Source organism: Struthio camelus, chromosome 17 (genome assembly GCF_040807025.1).
Source record: "Struthio camelus isolate bStrCam1 chromosome 17, bStrCam1.hap1, whole genome shotgun sequence".
NCBI classification, from domain to species: domain Eukaryota; kingdom Metazoa; phylum Chordata; class Aves; order Struthioniformes; family Struthionidae; genus Struthio; species Struthio camelus.
Window position 1 is genome coordinate 7,133,062 of NC_090958.1, and position 17,026 is coordinate 7,150,087.

A 17,026-nucleotide genomic window follows, 5' to 3' on the forward strand; every position below is an offset into this window, starting at 1 on the left:
ATCACATAGCAGGGCTCCACGCACCACACACAAGGCCCCAGCAGATTTGCCTTTGATCATTTATTTGTATGCAAGCGTAGCATCGCTGTGACAGCACCTCACAGCGTTCAGTATCAATCACAGGATTTTTGTGTCCAGTCAGCAAGGCCCAATCCCAAGCAACTGCTGAAATCACCGAGGCAGATCCTTGCTCTGCCACGCAAACCCATCCACTCTAAGAGCATCCCACTGCGAGAAGGACATAGGGCGATGCCATTCCTCACCTCTCTGCTCGCTCTCCCGTCTCCTTCCTTGGCCAAAGGGTATCACTAAAACGTTGATAAACTGGAGCGAGTCCAGCAGAGAGCCACCAAGATGGTCAGGGACTGGAGCACGTGCCCCATGATCAGAGGCTGCAAGTAAAACCATCTTGTTCAACCTGGAGAATGAAAGTTTCGCGGGGGATCTCACAGCAGCACCCACAAAGAGGTTACCAAGAAGATAGTGCCAGGTTCTTTGCTAAGGTGTTTGGCAGGAGAGTGAGAGAATAGACCAAAATTGAGGCAAGAAAGGCTCTGGCTGGTTACAAGGGAAAATTTTTTCATTGCAAGGACACTGAAGCATTGGAACAGGGTGCCGGAAACATCATGCAGTCTCAGTCCTTGGCGGTCTCCAAGACCCAACTGGATAAAGCCCTGAGCAACCTGGTCCGACCCCAGAGCTGACCCTGCCCCGAGCAGTTCAGATTAGAGACCTCCTGCGGTGCCGTCCAACCCGAATGAGGCTGTGACTGCATGTGACAGGCAGGATGAAGCCAAACTCCTCTCTCCCCAGAAGTGGACAGTGGAGGTTCCTGTCAGGGCTCTGAGCGCACCAACAGACCTTACCTGCCCTGGCCAGCCTCACCTGGGACCTCTACCCAGGCACCCTCTGCTCCACGGTCCAGGAGCCCCATTTGCGCTCGGTCCCAGCCCCCCATCTTACTCTGGGCTACACTGTAGGTGTACCTGTGTCCGGTCCTGTCTCCTGGCTGGGCCCTGCACCTATGCTGTCGGTAGTCCTGTCTCCTGGCTGTCCTGACTGGACGTCCTGGACGGAAGCAACCTGACTCATTACCTCACCTCATCTGATGATCCCTGGACAGGCAATGAAAGCTGTTATTACTGCCACGGCTGTCCTGCTTGGGTGCCATGGGACTGTACCCCGCTCAGGGAGGTCACTCACTGCCGCGTTGATGCTGTGGTCACTCTCAGCTCCTGGCTCGTCCTCCCTCGTGGAGCAGTCCCCTTCTCGCTGCTCCCTGACAGCTCCTTCCCTTGTTTGCTCAATGGGTGTCAGACCCCTGTCGTGGGTAGGTTAGGGGTGCATTTACATACAAAGGGACGTTCATTTTACTTCCAGGGAGGCCTGGGTTTGCAGATACCCACTGCCTTGGAGTTCCTGGCAAAACAAGGTGCAGACACGCTCTTAGACCGAACCCTCATCAGAGGACCTCGGGGTGTTGCAGGGGCTGTTGAGGGGCACTGATTTTTATGCTTTTCTGTCTTGGGGTTGCCTGAAGCCAGTCGGAGGCTATCCGGAGAGGCGTTCAGCCGAGTGAGAGACTGAGAACGTCCTCTGTTGGGAGCACTCCGGCCTTCAGAGTCCGAATTGCTCTCAGGCCGTTTCCAGATGTAAGACTCGCCCTTATGATCTGTGCCAAGGTTTGCTAGCGCTGGCGATGCTGAGGCTCGTGGGTGGACAGCCCTCAAGGGCGTCTCCTTGGAGCGGGAGGAAAGGCTTGACTGGTTTCGGGGGGCGGATGACGGGCTCCAGAGCAGTGGACGAAGTTTGGCTACATCTTCTCTCTTCATCCAAGAAGCTGCCCAGGACGGATCCTCAGGCTTGGTGCCAAACAGGGACTCATCGCAATAGGATGGAGTGTGACTTTTCAACCTTTGCAGGGAAAAAAGCAGAGAAAAGCATGTTCATATTAAGGTGGGAAAAGACAGCAGCAGAGGCCTAACTGCCACGTGGAATCCAAAGGGGGCAAATCTTTGCTCCTTGCTCTGGATCAGCTGCTGAGGCTAAACCCCACTCCAGCCCCTCCCAAGGGCCGCTTAGGGCCAGCTGGGCTGTAAACAGGCTCCTGATCATTTGGACTGGAGAAAAGCGGACAGATAGGGTTTGCTGTATTGCTTTTCCTGAGCTGCTGGTTACAGAAAGGGGCACCAGGTTTACTAGCCCAGCGGGCTCTCTGGGACTGCATCTCAGCAACACGAGTCTACTGATGCCTAAAACACTTCAGAAAATCCCCTCCTCTGGGGAAAACTCCTCTATATAGGAGGAAACATCAGGGAAAAAGGGAAAATCTGGGATGCCTGGGCATCAGAGGCTCTCCGGACAGCTTGCAGAGGGGAAAACTGCAGCAGTACTCGACATACACGGAGATAGCGAGTCAGGGTACACAGCCGGACCATCTCCTGCCCCGCGTTCCCGGGAGCCGCTCTGAAGGCCGGCGCAGGGACGCGGACGGGCTCCCTCACCCCCGCCAGTCCCAGCCGTAGGTGCCGCAGGGTTTCCAGCGGGAGAGGAAAGAGGCCACTCACCTGTACTTGTTCCTTTTCCTGGGGGTGCCCTGCGGCGTGCAGGCGGCGGGTGCGGCGGCCTCCGCTTTCCACCTGGCCCCGGCCGCGGGCGGGCTCCACACCAAGGGCCTGGCGGGGCCGGCCTCGTCCGCCCAGGGAGGCGCGAAGTCCGGCGGCGCCGGCCGAGCCCTGCCGGGGCTGCCGAACAGCGTCTCGTCCACGAAGGACGGCCGGGCCTTCCCCCTGCAGCGGCTCCGGGGCTGCAGCCGAGGAGCCGGGCTGCTGGCGACGGCCGCGTTCATGGCCGGCGGGGCGGCGTCCGGCTGAGGGCATCGGCGAGCGGTCACGCGACTGCAGGCCATCGGGGCAAGACAGCGGATTAGAGGGATGAGGGAAAGGAGATCCCCGGGGGCTGCCGAGAAGGGCCTCGCTGGCGGGGGGGCATCGGGGCCCTGCCCGCGCCGGCCCGGCCCTCGGCCCCGGCTGCCCCTGCCACCAGCTCGCTGCAGCCCTGCCCCGCATCAGCCCTGCCCCCACTCGCCCCCGTCACTGCCCCCCGCTCCCCAAAATGCCACCTCACATCCCCCAAATCCCCCCTGCCCCCCAAACTGCCACCCCACATCCCCCCAAATCTCCCCTGCCCCCCAAACTGCCACCCCACATCCCCCAAATCCCCCTGATCACCTCATATTGTCACCCCACATCTCCCAAATCCCCTATCCCCCCCAAAACTGCCACCCCACATCCCCCAAATCCCCCTGATCACCTCATATTGTCACCCCACATCTCCCAAATCCCCTATTCCCCCCAAACTGCCAGCCCACATCCCCCAAATCCCCCTGATCACCTCATATTGTCGCCCCACATCCCCCAAATCCCCTATTCCCCCCAAACTGCCACCCCACATCCCCCAAATCCCCCGATCACCTCATATTGTCACCCTACATCCCCCCAAATCTCCCCTGCCCCCCCAAAACTGTCACCCCACATCCCCCAAATCCCCCTGATCACCTCATATTGTCGCCCCACATCCCCCCAAATCTCCCCTGCCCCCCAAACTGCCACCCCACATCCCCACATCCCCCCACCATCTCAAAGTGCCACATCACATCCCCCCAAACCCCCTGCCCATCCCAAACTGCCACCCTACATGCCCCAAATCCCCCTGCCCACCCCAAACTGTCCCCCCACATCCCCCCAAATCTCCCTTGCCCCCTAAACTGCCCCCATAGCCCCCTCCAACCCTCTGCCCACCCCACATCCCCCAAATCCCCCTGCCCCCCCAAACTGCCCCCCGCATCCCCCCACCCCCTGGCCCCCCACACTCCCCCCCCACATCCCCCTCAATCCCTCTGCCCCTCCCCGGACCCCCCCGCCCCCACCTGGCCCGGGCGCGGGGCCGCGCGAGCCCCGCCCCTTCCGCCCCGCCCCCGCCGCCCACGTGCTGCCGCCGGGGCGGGGCCTCGCCGCGTGCTTCCGCCGCCGCCGCCGCCGTCGACATGGCGCCGCCGCGCGCCCGCCGCCAGCGGGAGCGGCCCGGCCCCGGGGAGCAGCGCCGGGCGCCGCCGGTAGGGGGACGGGGGGGGTCGGTGCGCCTGGTCCCAGGGGGCCTGCGGTCCCCGGTGCCCCGTCTGCCCGGGGTCCCGTGTGCTCAGTGACCCCAGTCCCCCATGTCCCCAGGGTCCCCAGGGTCCCCCATCTCCCCAGTCCCCCCTGTGTCCAGTGACCCCAGTGCCCCATGTCCCCACTCCCCCATGTGCCCAGTCCCCCGTGTCCTCGGTGACCCCAGTCCCCCATCTCTCCAGTCTCCCGTGTGTCCAGTGACCTCAGTGCCCCATGTCCCCACTCCCCCATGTCCCCAATCCCCCATGTGCCACGTGTGCCCAGTGCCCCATGTCCCCACTCCCCCATGTCCCCAATCCCCCATGTGCCCCGTGTGCCCAGTGCCCCATGTCCCCACTCCCCCATGTGCCCCGTGCCCCATGTCCCCACTCCCCCATGTCCCCAATCCCCCATGTGCCCCATGTCCCCAATCCCCCATGTCCCCAATCCCCCATGTGCCACGTGTGCCCCGTGCCCCATGTCCCCACTCCCCCATGTCCCCAATCCCCCATGTGCCCCGTGTGCCCAGTGCCCCATGTCCCCACTCCCCCATGTGCCCCGTGCCCCATGTCCCCACTCCCCCATGTCCCCAATCCCCCATGTGCCCCATGTCCCCAATCCCCCATGTCCCCAATCCCCCATGTGCCACGTGTGCCCAGTGCCCCATGTCCCCAATCCCCCATGTGCCCCGTGCCCCATGTCCCCAATCCCCCATGTCCCCAGTCCCCCGTGTCCTCGGTGACCCCAGTCCCCCATATCCCCAGTTCCCTCTGTGCCCAGTGACCCCAGCCCCCCATGTCCCCAGCCCCCCGTGTCCCCAGTCCCCCGTGTCCCCAGTCCCCCATGTCCTCAGTGACCCCAGTCCCCCATGTCCCCAGTCCCCCGTGTCCCCGGTGACCCCACTCCCCCATGTCCCCACTCCCCCATGTCCTCGGTGTCCCCAGTCCCCCATGTCCCCAGTCCCCCATGTCCCCAGCCCCCCGTGTCCCCGGTGACCCCAATCCCCCATGTCCCCAGTCCACCGTGTCCCCAATCCCTCATATGCCCTGTGTGCCCAGTCCCCTGTGTGCCCCATGTCCCCGGTGACCCCAATCCCCCATGTCCCTAGTCTCCCGTGTGCCCAGTGTCCCCAATCCCCTGTGTGCCCAGTGACCCCACTCCCCCATGTCACCAGTCCCCCATGTGCCCAGTGACCCCAGTTGCCCATATCCCCAGTCCCCTATGTCCTCGGTGACCCCGTGTCCCCGGGGTCCCTGGTGCCCAGTATACCTGCTGTCCCCAGTGCCAGCATCCCCAGCGCCAGCGTCCCCAGAGCTGCTGTCCCCCCATGCTGTTGGGGCGCCTGGCCGCCCGCGCCCCTCCCCACGGTGCCGTTCCCTCCGCAGGCCCCCGGGTGCGCGCTGCCGGCCTTCCCCGCTGCCGAGGAGGCCACTGCTGAGCTGGACACCCAGGCCATGGTACGGGCCCAGAACAAGAAGAAGAAGAAATCCGGAGGCTTCCAGTCCATGGGTACGTGTTGGGGGCTGGGGGTGGGGGACCCTTGGAAACGGGGCCGTGCCGAGTCTGCTCCACGGGGCCCTGTCCTGCTTGTGTTGCTCCGTCACCTGCTAACCCCTGTCTTCTCCAGGCCTGAGCTACCCTGTCTTCAAGGGGATCATGAAGAAGGGCTACAAGGTGCCCACACCCATCCAGAGGAAGGTGAGCCCCCTCGGGGCACGGGGCACTGGACCGAGGGCCTCCGGGGCGATGGGTGCTGCCCACGTGGGGTGCCCGCTCCAGGCGGCGGTGCTGGGTGGTGAGGGCAGCGCCGCTGGGCTGTGTCTTGCAGACCATCCCGGTGATCCTCAACGGCAAGGACGTGGTGGCGATGGCACGGACGGGCAGCGGGAAGACGGCCTGTTTCCTCATCCCCATGTTTGAGAAGCTGAAGGCCCACAGTGCCCAGACGGGGGCCCGAGCCCTTGTCCTCTCGCCCACCCGCGAGCTGGCCCTGCAGACCATGAAGTTCACCAAGGAGGTACCGGGACGGAGGTGGTGCTGGCTGAGCTGGGATGGAGGGATGGAGGGCAGGGGAGGCAAGAGCTCGAGCGGTACCATTAACCTGTGGGGCTCCATGCTGCAGCAGATGATGTTGAATTATCACCAAAGGGTGAAGGACATCTTTATCTCTTAGTGCTGCTGATGATGATCAAGCGCTGTCCTTTGCCGGGGGGATCTGTGCAGTGCCGGGATATGACTTGTGGCTGCCGTGCATGGCCAACCCCTTTCTTAGAGGTTCAAGCTAATCCACGAAGGGAGGAGGGAAGAGCAGGCAGAAGGAAAACACGTTGCGTTGGTGCCCTCATCACCTGCCTGCTCTGCTGCGTCCCCAGCCTTGGCAGCAGGGCTGTTTGCTGGCATTGGAAGGGAACAGCCTAGGGATTTGTTTTGAGGCCGAATCTGCTTGTAATTCTCCCGTGTTTCTCCCTTACCCTGCAGTTGGGCAAGTTCACAGGCTTGAAGACAGCCCTTGTCCTGGGAGGAGACAAGTAAGTCATCCCCAGTGCCCCTACCAGTGTTTCTGCCCTTCCCCTAAAGCCCAGGCAGCCCTCCCGAGGCTTTCTGCAGGCACTTGGCCTGTCCCAGCTTCCCTAAAATGTGCTGAGGGCTGCAAAAATCTGCCAGATGTTGGGACTGGGCATCACAGTGGCATCTGGAGCAGGGTTCCTGGGCTAGATGGTCTGAAGTTTCAGCTGGCCATCAAAAGAGCTACTCACTTGCTCACGCGTGAGATCTCAGGGCTGAGGAGCTCTCCTGTGCAGTGGGTCCCTCTCCGCAGCCTCGAGCATGCAAAGTGTGGCCTGGAAGGATCTGGCCTTCGCCCCATGCCCTGGGCTGGCCCCCAGCTCTGCAGTCCCCAGTGGCTTGCCCGGGGAGGCCTTGCGAAGGCAGGCGGGCTGAGCTGCCCCTCTGCCGCCTGGCCCCGTCTCAGGCTCTCTCCCCTCTCGCAGGATGGAGGACCAGTTTGCTGCGCTGCACGAGAACCCCGACATGTGAGTCTCTGGGGTATCTGGAAGGGTCTGCGCTTCCCTGCTGATGTGGCGAGGAAACGTGTGCTGACAAACGCTGGACGCGCACCGTGTTGGGGTGATCCTGGGACCAGCTGCTGGACCTGGAAAGGGTGCTGCCTCCCTGGGACCCCCATGATGTCCCTTGGGTTACCCACTACCCTGCTGCTGATGGCCTGGTGTGGCCCCAGCGGTCCTGACTCGAGCCCTGCGAGCTAGCTGGCCCTGCTCCTGGTGCCATCCAAACACAGGCTGAATTCTGCCCTTCTGGCTGTGCCACCCGGGGATTGGCATCATGAAGGAGGTCACTAGAGATGTCTCTGGCGTTTACAATCACATCCCATGGCCATGTCCTAGGCTTTCTTCAGAGTGTCTTCCTGTGTTCCTTGCATGGAACCAGGGAGTTTCTGTCTGGTTGTCTTTGAGCCAGACTTGTGCTCTGGCACCTGGGAGGGAGGTGTCCCATCCTGCTTCCCCACGCTCGTCTCATGGCTGAGGTACGGACCGGCCGAGCATTGCGGTCTCTGTTCCTTGCAGAATCATCGCCACCCCGGGGCGCCTGATGCACGTGGCGGTGGAAATGAATCTGAAGCTGCAGAGTGTGGAGTACGTGGTGTTCGACGAGGCCGACAGGTCAGCGAGGGCCAGTGCCGGGGCAGAGCGGGGCCTGCTGGGCACTGCCTTTCCAGTAACGTGCTCGCTGGGATGAAAGTGGCTGGACTGTGGACTCGGGGGAGCTGTGTGCCCCATGTTTGGAGTGAGCAACGAGCCCTTGCAGGGGGTGGGAGACGCGGAGGGCAGGAGGTGTGCGGAAGGAATGAGGTGCCTTGGCTGGGTGGTGCTGGCAGGTGCCAGGAGGCAGGGCTGGGCATGGCAGGAGATGCCAGCGCTCTGATGTCCCGCGTTCCCTGTCCTGCAGGCTGTTCGAGATGGGCTTTGCAGAGCAGCTCCAGGAGATCATCGCTCGGCTCCCTGAGAGCCATCAGACGGTCCTCTTCTCGGCCACACTGCCTAAGCTGCTCGTGGAGTTTGCTCGAGCTGGTGAGGACCATGGGGAGGACAGTGACTGGAGGGGCTGGGGGCAGCCAGGTTAAAATTAGCTGTTAGAATCAGTGGCCCTACCCAGCTGGCAGTTCCCCACTGGGAGGTTGGGGACAGGGACGTGACGCACATGAGTCCATCCACAGATTGAGGACTGGGGAACCCGAGTTGGGTCGAAGCTGGGCCAGGTGGGTATCCCCAAGCCAAGGGATAGGGCTGGTCCCAGCAGCACATCGCAGTGTGTGACCACGTGCCATGTGTGACCCATGTCCTACAGGGCTCACGGAGCCGATGCTGATCCGCCTGGATGTGGAGTCCAAGCTCAGCGAGCAGCTCAAGGTGAGAGGGCCTGGGGAGCTCGAGATACAGGGGCTCGCCTCGTACATCTCTCTCTCTGGCATTAGGATACCCTACGCTCCCTGCAAGCCAGGGCTAGCGAAGGCAATATGGTGACAAGTAGGCTTGCTGGGACGGGATGATGATGTCTGGTGTGGAGTCCACCCTGCTGGCAGCTGGGCATGGCTGTGTGTCCTTCCCACCCCAAAGTGCTGTGGGCTGGCAAGCGGCTAGGGTGGCATGTGAGGACTCCCCGACTCCTCATGTAGGGTATAGACCTACGGAGGTTAAACATAAAAGATGGGTCAGAAAATTTAACACACTGGGGCTAGGATGTCATAGCTGTAAACCCACGGGGCTGAGAAGACCCCACCCCTAGTGGCATGACTCCTTGTACTTGGTGTTGCGTGAATGTAGTTAAAGCAGTGAGTGGGTGAAGGACCTGGTGAGAGGATGAGGTAGCTGGGGAGGTCCTCAAGAGCATGGGGTCCCAGCAGGTCAGGAGCTGGCTGCCTTGCCCTCTTGTTTGCAGCTGGCTTTCTTCCACGTACGTGGGGACAACAAACCGGCCGTGCTGCTCCACCTGCTCAGGAGCGTGGTGAAGCCCCAGGACCAGACGGTTGTCTTTGTGGCCACCAAGCACCACACAGAGTATCTCAAGGAGGCAAGTAGCGTTTGGAGGTACCCGGTGGGTTTGGAAGGTCAGGGTCTCAGAGTCCTGGGAGACCCTATCCCATGCCTGAGGGTGCTTGCCAGGGTGGGATCTGATCTCTCTTCCTCTCTCTCCAGTTGCTGACGGCCCAGGGCATCCACTGCACACACATCTACAGCTCACTGGACCAAACCGCCCGCAAGATCAACATCGCCAAGTTCTCCCAGGGCAAGTGCCTGGTGCTGCTGGTTACAGACGTGGCCGCCCGTGGGCTTGACATCCCCATGCTGGACAATGTCATCAACTACAGCTTCCCTGCCAAGGCTAAACTGTTCCTGCATCGCGTTGGTGGGTGTCAGCGCCCCTTGCAGCCTAGGCATCCCCTCAGGAGGATGGGGACACGGAGGGGTGCAGAGGGGCTGTTCCTTGTCTCATATTTTTAAGGCATCTTCCCCTGGGAACGTCCCCCTGGGAACGTCCTGGAGCAGCTGTTGGTCCCCCTGGCTTGGTGGCGGTATCTTTGGGGAAAGAGGATGCCATTTTGGGATGTTAGGGGACAGACTGGGGACAAATGGGGGGGCAGTAATGTCCTTGTTACCTGGGCTCTAACTATGGGGACTCCTCGGGGCAGGGCAGGAGCCTTCCCTTCATGGCACATGCACCATGGGCTCCCCTACCCACAGGGACTGGCTTGGGGCAGCTGCAGGGCGATGGCACCGCGATGGGCTCTTCTTTGCCCCCTTTCCCAGTAACCTACTGCCCTTTGCCAGCTGTGCCCACCCAGTAAACACCACAGGCCAGCCTATGGCTCTGGCACCCCAGGACACCAGCGGGTCCCTGGCAGGTTGAGCTGGCACCAGGTCTGGTTTCCCACTCTCCTCCTCCCCCTGCCAGGTCGCGTGGCCCGAGCTGGCCGGAGCGGCACTGCCTACTCACTGGTGGCTCCCGATGAGATGCCGTACGTCTTTGACCTGCACCTCTTCCTGGGACGCCCACTCGTCCTCGCTGGTGCTCAGGAGCTGCCCGCTGGTAAGGCAAACCAGGCACTGCCGTGTCCATCGTAGGCATCGGTGGCTTAGGGGGCGCAGCTTGTCGCAGCCACGCCAGAGTACAGGGATGCTGTACTCTGTGACCAGCGTACTCTGTACTCAGCGACCCTGTGGTCGCTGGGGTTTAACCTTGGCCGGCATTGGAGCTCATGGTCTTGTGGTTGGTATTGCTTCTGCTCTGTGCTGTCTCTTACAAGGCAGATCTCCTCTTGATACGGGGTGTAGCTGGGGAATACAGGGTGCCTGGGGCTCTGATACGCTCTGTGGGATGGGGACTGCGCCTGTTACCTCTGCTCCGTTTGATCCTGGGTTGCTGCCACACACGCTACAGCAATCCTAGGGTGGGTGGGAGAGAGACGACACAGCATTCTCGGGCTGCAGAAGCCGGTGGGGTCTTGGGCCGCGTCCCCCAGAGCCTGGTGGACGACGAGGAGTGCCTGCTGCTCACGGACCACGAGGGCTCCCTGGACCTGCGGAGCCTGCGCCGTGTCGCCGACAACGCCCACAAACAGTACGTGCGGTCCCGGCCTGGTCCCTCACCCGAGTCCATCAAGAGGGCAAAGGACCTGGACGTGTCCCAGCTGGGCATCTACCCACTCTTCAGTGAGTGCCTTGGGGTTGCCAAGGGAGGGGGCGTCCCGCCATCTTTGCGAAGGAGCTAACCTGTGCCCCTCTCTGCGCCCACGGCACCCAGGTGCTCGCTTCGAAGACACCGAACTGGAGAGGCTGAAGTTCGTGGATAGCATTAAAACCTACAAGTCGAAGGCGGTGAGTTGATGCCGTTCTCTGCCCAGCGCCAGCCTAGCCACTGCCCTCATGGGCAGCAGGAGGAAGGGGCACTAAGCCGGGCCTTGTGGTGGGGTGCAGGTCACTGGCACCACTGTGGGCACAACCCATACATGGGGGGTCATTGCCATGGTCCCAGGCCCTGCTGCCCCAGCTCCCAGGGTTAGGATGGGAACCAGAGGGAGAAGGAACCGGGTGGGAAGGTCCATCCATCCAGCTGCTCTCCCTGTCCCCTGCAGCTCCCAGGGGTTCACTCTCTTGCTTTCTCTCCCCACCCTGGGAGCAGACCATCTTCGAGATCAACGCAACGGCCCGGACATTGGCCAGCACCGTGATGCGGTCGAAGCGGCGCCGTGACCATGCCCTTATCGAGAAGTACCAGCGTGGGCAGCAGGAGAAGCGGGCAGCAACTCTCAAAGGGCAGGGGCTGTGCTCAGCCCTTGCTGCATCCGAGGAGAAGGCAGGAGAGGAGGAAGACCTCCAGGTAATGGGGCAGGGAAAGGGGACGTGCTGTGGAAGCTTCTGCCTGGCCAGCATCAGCTGGGTGCTGACTGGCCACGGGGTTGGGCTGTGGATTTAGGGCTGGCAAGGTGACTTCCAGGAGAGCCAGGCACCAGGGTCTGGCTAGCAGGGGGATGTGGCCCCTGTCACATGCTCTCTCAACCCCTCTGTCATCCCATTTCAGGACGTGTTCCCCACCGTGGTGGGCGGGAAGCGGAAACGGGGCGAGAAGGGAGAAGATGGTGCTAGGAAAAAGCTGCAGCAGCCGGCACAGCGGGACGAGGATTTCTACATCCCCTATCGGCCCAAGGACTTTGAGAGCGAGAGGGGGTGAGTCAAGGAAGGGCTCCCACAGCTCTCCTGCCCCAGCTGGTGGGAGGCACATGGAGCTGCTCTCATGCCTCTCCCCCTCCCCGTGCAGGCTGAGCGTGGGCGGCGAGGGCAGCGCCTTCGAGCAGCAGGCAGCCGGAGCCGTCCTGGATCTCATGGGTGATGAAAACCACAACCTCAACAAGAGCAAGCAACTGCTGAAGTGGTGAGCGGGGTCTGTCCGGGGAAGGGGGCGATCTAGGCGTCGGGGGGCTGGAGGATGAACTGCGGGTGGGTGGGTATTGCCCTCACCCTCAAGAGAGCTTCTCTTTCTGGGTATCTCCTCGGAGCAGCTAGAGCTGAGATGCCCAGGGAGGAGGATGGGGCAGGGGGTGCTCAGTAGCCCTATATTCAAGAGGCTCCCAGTCTCTCCCCAGTCCCACCCCCCTCCCCTCCTTCGCAGGGACCGCAAGAAGAAGCGGTTCGTGGGGCAAACGGGCCAGGAGGACAAGAAGAAAGTGCGGACAGAGAGCGGGCGCTACATCAGCAGCTCCTACAAGAACAACCTGTATCCTGCCTGCGGGTGCCTGCCTGCGCTGCAGCGGGAGGCCTGGGGCTGAGGGTGAGCACCAGCGGGCCAGGGGGGCACAGGGCTGCACCCGGGCTGAACCTGCCGGCAGCCGCTCAGCCTCGTGTCCTGCACCCAGGGCCGTGTCTGCTGCCAGGCTGGGGGCAGAGCGCCCCCCTGCCCCACGTGCTCCCTCCTGCCGTGGCCCTGGGAGGGAGGCTGGTTTTAAACACCATTGGGGGTCAAGTGAGGGGGAGTCGCCACATGTTCCCTTAACTCCCCGGCCCAGCTATGAAAAGTGGAAGCAGAAATATAAGGTTGATGAGCGGGACGAGGAAGAGGAAGAAGAAAGAGGGGGCGAGCAGATCAGAGGGAAGCACAAACGAGGGCACAGTGAGTACCTGAACAAGTGATGGAGCCCCGCATAATCCCCTCTGTCACCTGGATACCTCACCCTGGCCTCCCGAGCATTGATTTATCTCTGAACTCGGCTCTTCATCCGTCCTGCAGGGAACCGGCCTCCCCCAGCCCAGGGCAAGGTGCGCTCAGAGCTGAAGAACAAGCAGCAAATCTTGAAGCAGCGCAAAGCTGCGGCCAAGCAGCGCTTCCTGCAACGCGGTGGCCTCAAGCGCCTGAAGGCCAGGAACCGGCAGCGGGTGCAGGAGCTGCGGCAGATGGCTTTTGGGCGCCGGGCAGGCACCACCAAGAAGGGCAAGCTCCGGAAGAGGATGTAGGAGATGGGGCCATGCCTTGCACCAAAGGGAAGGGCTGGGCTTCCCCCAAGCCTGGACTTGGCATCAGGGAAGGAGACATTAAATATCTGGCTGGTTTTGGATCCTGCCTCCGCTTTGGCCTTGTCACAGGCATCTTGCTGAGGAATAAGAGACTTGCGTGCTGGCTCCTGGGGGCCATGCTGGAGGGGGAAATCACGTGCCAGACTCTAGCACCAGTCCTGCCACGGCTTTTGGTACCTTCCCTCTCACTCCCCCAACCCTTCAAGCACTGCCAGGCCCCTTTCCACCACCTGCCCTCTGTCTGCACCAGTTCCTGCACCTCCTGCCTCCTCTTCCTCCCAGCTCTGTCCTGCTGGCATGGGCTGGCACCCGTTCCCCCTGCACACACACTTCTTGGTGCAGGGACACGCTGGCACCAAAGCCGCTCTTCCGCCGTGGCCGCGGCAAATCCTGCCCTGCTGCTCTTGGTGCTTGGGGAATTCCTCCCGCTTTGGGCTATCCCCCGGCGCAATCCTAAAACAACCGGGCACTCTAGGCCCAGCAGCTGGGCTATATTTTGACAGGAGACAGCTTTAGCCGATACCAACAGCATGAACGTGAGTGACAGCTTCCCCCTTCCTCCTCTCGGCCCCAGGTCCTGCTGCCTCCGTGCAGCCATCCCAGGATTGGCCCTGGGGCGCTCTCTTCCTCCCAGGCCCTGACTCCAATGGGTGCCATCGCGGTGCTCCATAGCTGCCTGTCCCACTGCCATCTGCATCACCTGTCAGCATCGAGGGGTTCCCAGATGCGTTGGAGACGGGGAGCCACCTCCGTCCCTGGCTGTTCGTTCCCTAGGAGTCCTGGCCCGGATGAGCCAAGGCAGCTTCTCCCCTGCCCCGGTGCGGGCGGCTGCTCTCCGAGCAGGGGGTTGTTCCTGGCTCGGAGGCAGTGGTGGGTGCTCGCTGGCGGCAGCAGGCTCCCTGGGGCACAGCTCAGCACGGATGGCAGCCAGGTCCTGCATGCAGAGCAGCACCTGGCAGAGAGGGGGGGGGCCTTAGCGCCACGCTGGCCAGGGACACGTGTCCCTGATCCCACCCCAGCCACCTGGGGGAAGAGGCTGTGCTGACCGTGTCCAGTTGGGCCTCCGTGTCCTCCAGGGCCACATCTGCCGGGACCTTGAGCTGCTTGGTGGCCAGCTGGAAGAGGTTGAGCACTGCCATCCGGATCTGCGCAAGCAGCAGGGTCTTCTGGGCGGCCGTGGTCTGGATGTGGGTCCAGCGGGACTCCTGGTGCAGAGCAGGAGGGAGCTCCGGGGACCACCGTGGCCACTGCCCTGGGGGGACCTTGGCCTGTCCCCCAGCTCCAGGCTAGGTTGGGGACCCTGTGCCCTCCTCTGTCCCCCAGGCACACGGGGCAGCAGCACCCCCGCTCGGCTGCTGCCGAGCTCCCGGCTCCCCACCACAGAGGGGCCACCCTTGGGGCCACAACGTGGGTGCTGCCCCCTCCTTACCTCCTGGTGCACCTCGCGGCGGGCGGCCTCCAGGCGGGCCCGCAGCTGGGCCAGCCCGTTGCTCCTGCGCAGCAGCTCGCTGTCAGCCTCCTCGCGGCAGCGCTGGAGCCGGGCCCGCTCCGCCGCCAGCTGCTCCTGCCCGGCCTCTGCCTGGCGCACCAGGGCCGCCCGGGCCCCCGCCAGCGCCCGGAAATGGGCCAGCATGGCCGGCACGTCCTGGAACTGGGTGGCGGGGAGGGAGGCGCCGCAGGAGCCAGGGTCCCCGCGGACCCCTGTCCCGCTGGGGCACCTGCGGCTCAGGGATGCGTGCTGGACCACCCGCATCCCCAGGGGCACCTGCATCCCGGGGAGGTGTGCCCACATCTGTCTCGCATCCCTGGGGGGCACCTGCATCCCAGGGGGGTGCCTGCATCCCGGGGGGGGGGGTGCCAACATCCATCTCGCATCCCCAGGGGGCACCTGCATCCCCAAGGGGTGCCCACATCCATCTCACATCCCCGGGGGGTGCCCACATCCCCGGGGGGCACCTGCATCTGCCTCATATCCCAGGGGGCACCCACATCCGTCTCACATCCCTGCGGGGCAGCAGCATCCCAGGGGGGCACCTGCATCCATCTCACATCCCCGGGGGGGCACCGGCATCCCTGGGGGCACCTGCATCCGTCTCGCATCCCCGGGGGGCACCTACATTCATCTGACATCCCCGGGGGGCACCCACATCCCAGGAGGGCACCTCATGCATCTCACATCCCTGGGGGGCACTGGCATCCCAGGGGGGCACCTGCAGCCGTCTCGCATCCCCGGGGGCACCTACATTCCCGGGGAACACCTGCATCCCTGGGAGACACCTAGATCCATCTTGCATCCCCGGGGGGCACCCACATCCGTCTTGCATCCCCGGGGGGCACCCACATCCCAGGGGGGGCACCCGCATCCATCCCGCATCCCCGGGGGGCACTCGCATCCCTGAGGGGTGCCCGCATCTGTCACATCCGCAGAGGGCACCCGCATCCCGGAGGGGGTACCCGCATCCATCCCGCATCCCCATCCCAGCTTCTCCCGAACGCCCCCGGGTGGTGCCGTGGGTGCCCTGCTCCCGCGCAGGGGTCCCAGCAAGGGGCTCGGGGTGGATCCCGGTGCTGGGCCCGGCCGGCCCCGCTCACCTGCGCCGTGCGCGCCAGCACGCTCCGCAGGTAGTCGCCGAAGAGGCGGTGGCTCCGCAGGCGCCGGGCCAGGCGCTGCCTGCGCCGCAGCAGCCCCGCCAGCTCCCGGCGCAGGCCGGCGGCCTCGGCGCCCTGCCGCGCCGCCCGCTCGCGCTCCAGGCTCGCCCGGCGCAGCGCCCGCTCCCGCCTGGCCGCCGAGACCTGCCGGGCGGCACGCGGTTTTGGGGGGGGGGGGGTGTCACCACGGCCCCCCCCCGCCGCAGCCCCCCGCCCTGCCCGGCGCCCCTCACCTCGAGGAAGGCGTCGAACTTGCAGACCTCCTCCCGGAGCCGCTGCTCCTTCCGGCCCAGCTCCCGCCAGCGCTGCTCCAGGCGCCGCATCCCGCGCCCGAACGCCTGCGGGGACGCGCGGCCGTCAGCCCGCCGGCGACCCGGCCCGCCGCGATTTCGGGGCCGACGCGGAGGGTCGCTGATGCGTAAAGGGCCGAGGGCGGCGCGCGGGGAAGGGGCGCCGCGGCCCTCACCTCCCGCTGCGCCCGCAGCGCCCGCTCCACCTCGGCCAGCTGGCGCCGCTTCAGCAGCAGGCGCGTGGAGGGCAGCAGCGGCGCCGCGTCCCACGCCGGCACCTTCCTGCGGGGACGGCGGACGTTTTGCAAACGCCATCGGGGTGGAGGCACCCCCCCCCCAAACCAGCCCCCCCCTGCATCGAGAGCCCCCTGGCCGCCCCCCTCGCAGGGCGCGGGCTGGGGGCTGCTTCGCTCCCGACGCGGCCTCCCAGCCCGGACACCCCAGGGTCCCCCTCCTGCCCAGCACCCGCACGGTGCCAGCGGCTCCCCGTCCCGCCGGGCAGCCCGGGGGGGGCGGGAGGATCTTACTGGAGCCGCAGCTTGTCCCGGAAAGCTGTCCGCAAACGTTCCTCCAGGTGGAGGGCCATGCTGGGAAGGGTTTTCCGGTGCCTCCGAGCCGCCGGCCGGGCGCGGAGCAGCGTGGGAAGCAGGCAGCCAAGGCGACGGGCAGCACAACACCGTTGCCATGGGCGCCCCGGCCCCGGGGAGGTTTCGGCGCTCCGGCTCCGAGCATCCGCCGTCACCTCCCGGCCGGAGCACCCTGTCCGCCATGGGGCTCTTCAGAGCCGGAGGCCCGGCCCCCCGGGAAGCAGTGGGGCTGCCCCCCCAGGACGTGCCCCCCGCTGTCCCGGCGCAGC

The 17,026-nt window shown here is 64.3% G+C and overlaps 3 protein-coding genes across 3 annotated transcripts; 1 reads left to right on the top strand and 2 right to left on the bottom strand.

Annotated features, from left to right (window-relative positions):
* Positions 1-40: 40 nt before the first annotated feature.
* On the bottom strand, positions 41-3,975 carry RITA1 (RBPJ interacting and tubulin associated 1). The gene is made up of 3 exons (XM_068911491.1): positions 3,929-3,975; positions 2,568-2,897; positions 41-1,914 (listed from the first exon to the last, which is right to left on the bottom strand). Exons 2-3 carry the CDS (start codon positions 2,846-2,848, stop codon positions 1,371-1,373), a joined length of 825 nt encoding a protein of 274 aa, XP_068767592.1. The 5' UTR covers positions 2,849-2,897; positions 3,929-3,975; the 3' UTR covers positions 41-1,370.
* Positions 3,976-4,036: 61 nt separating this feature from the next.
* On the top strand, positions 4,037-13,272 carry DDX54 (DEAD-box helicase 54). Its single transcript, XM_068911478.1, has 20 exons — positions 4,037-4,114; positions 5,534-5,657; positions 5,776-5,846; positions 5,977-6,165; positions 6,627-6,676; positions 7,139-7,180; positions 7,733-7,828; positions 8,115-8,236; positions 8,514-8,575; positions 9,105-9,236; positions 9,362-9,572; positions 10,119-10,253; positions 10,655-10,876; positions 10,968-11,041; positions 11,346-11,543; positions 11,745-11,890; positions 11,982-12,095; positions 12,333-12,437; positions 12,727-12,830; positions 12,948-13,272. The coding sequence occupies exons 1-20, from the start codon at positions 4,046-4,048 to the stop codon at positions 13,169-13,171; spliced, it is 2,490 nt and encodes an 829-aa protein (XP_068767579.1). The 5' UTR covers positions 4,037-4,045; the 3' UTR covers positions 13,172-13,272.
* Positions 13,273-13,704: 432 nt separating this feature from the next.
* Positions 13,705-16,885, bottom strand: CFAP73 (cilia and flagella associated protein 73). The gene is made up of 7 exons (XM_068911488.1): positions 16,698-16,885; positions 16,347-16,452; positions 16,114-16,218; positions 15,824-16,024; positions 14,661-14,882; positions 14,278-14,436; positions 13,705-14,183 (listed from the first exon to the last, which is right to left on the bottom strand). The coding sequence occupies exons 1-7, from the start codon at positions 16,754-16,756 to the stop codon at positions 13,935-13,937; spliced, it is 1,101 nt and encodes a 366-aa protein (XP_068767589.1). The 5' UTR covers positions 16,757-16,885; the 3' UTR covers positions 13,705-13,934.
* Positions 16,886-17,026: the final 141 nt, after the last annotated feature.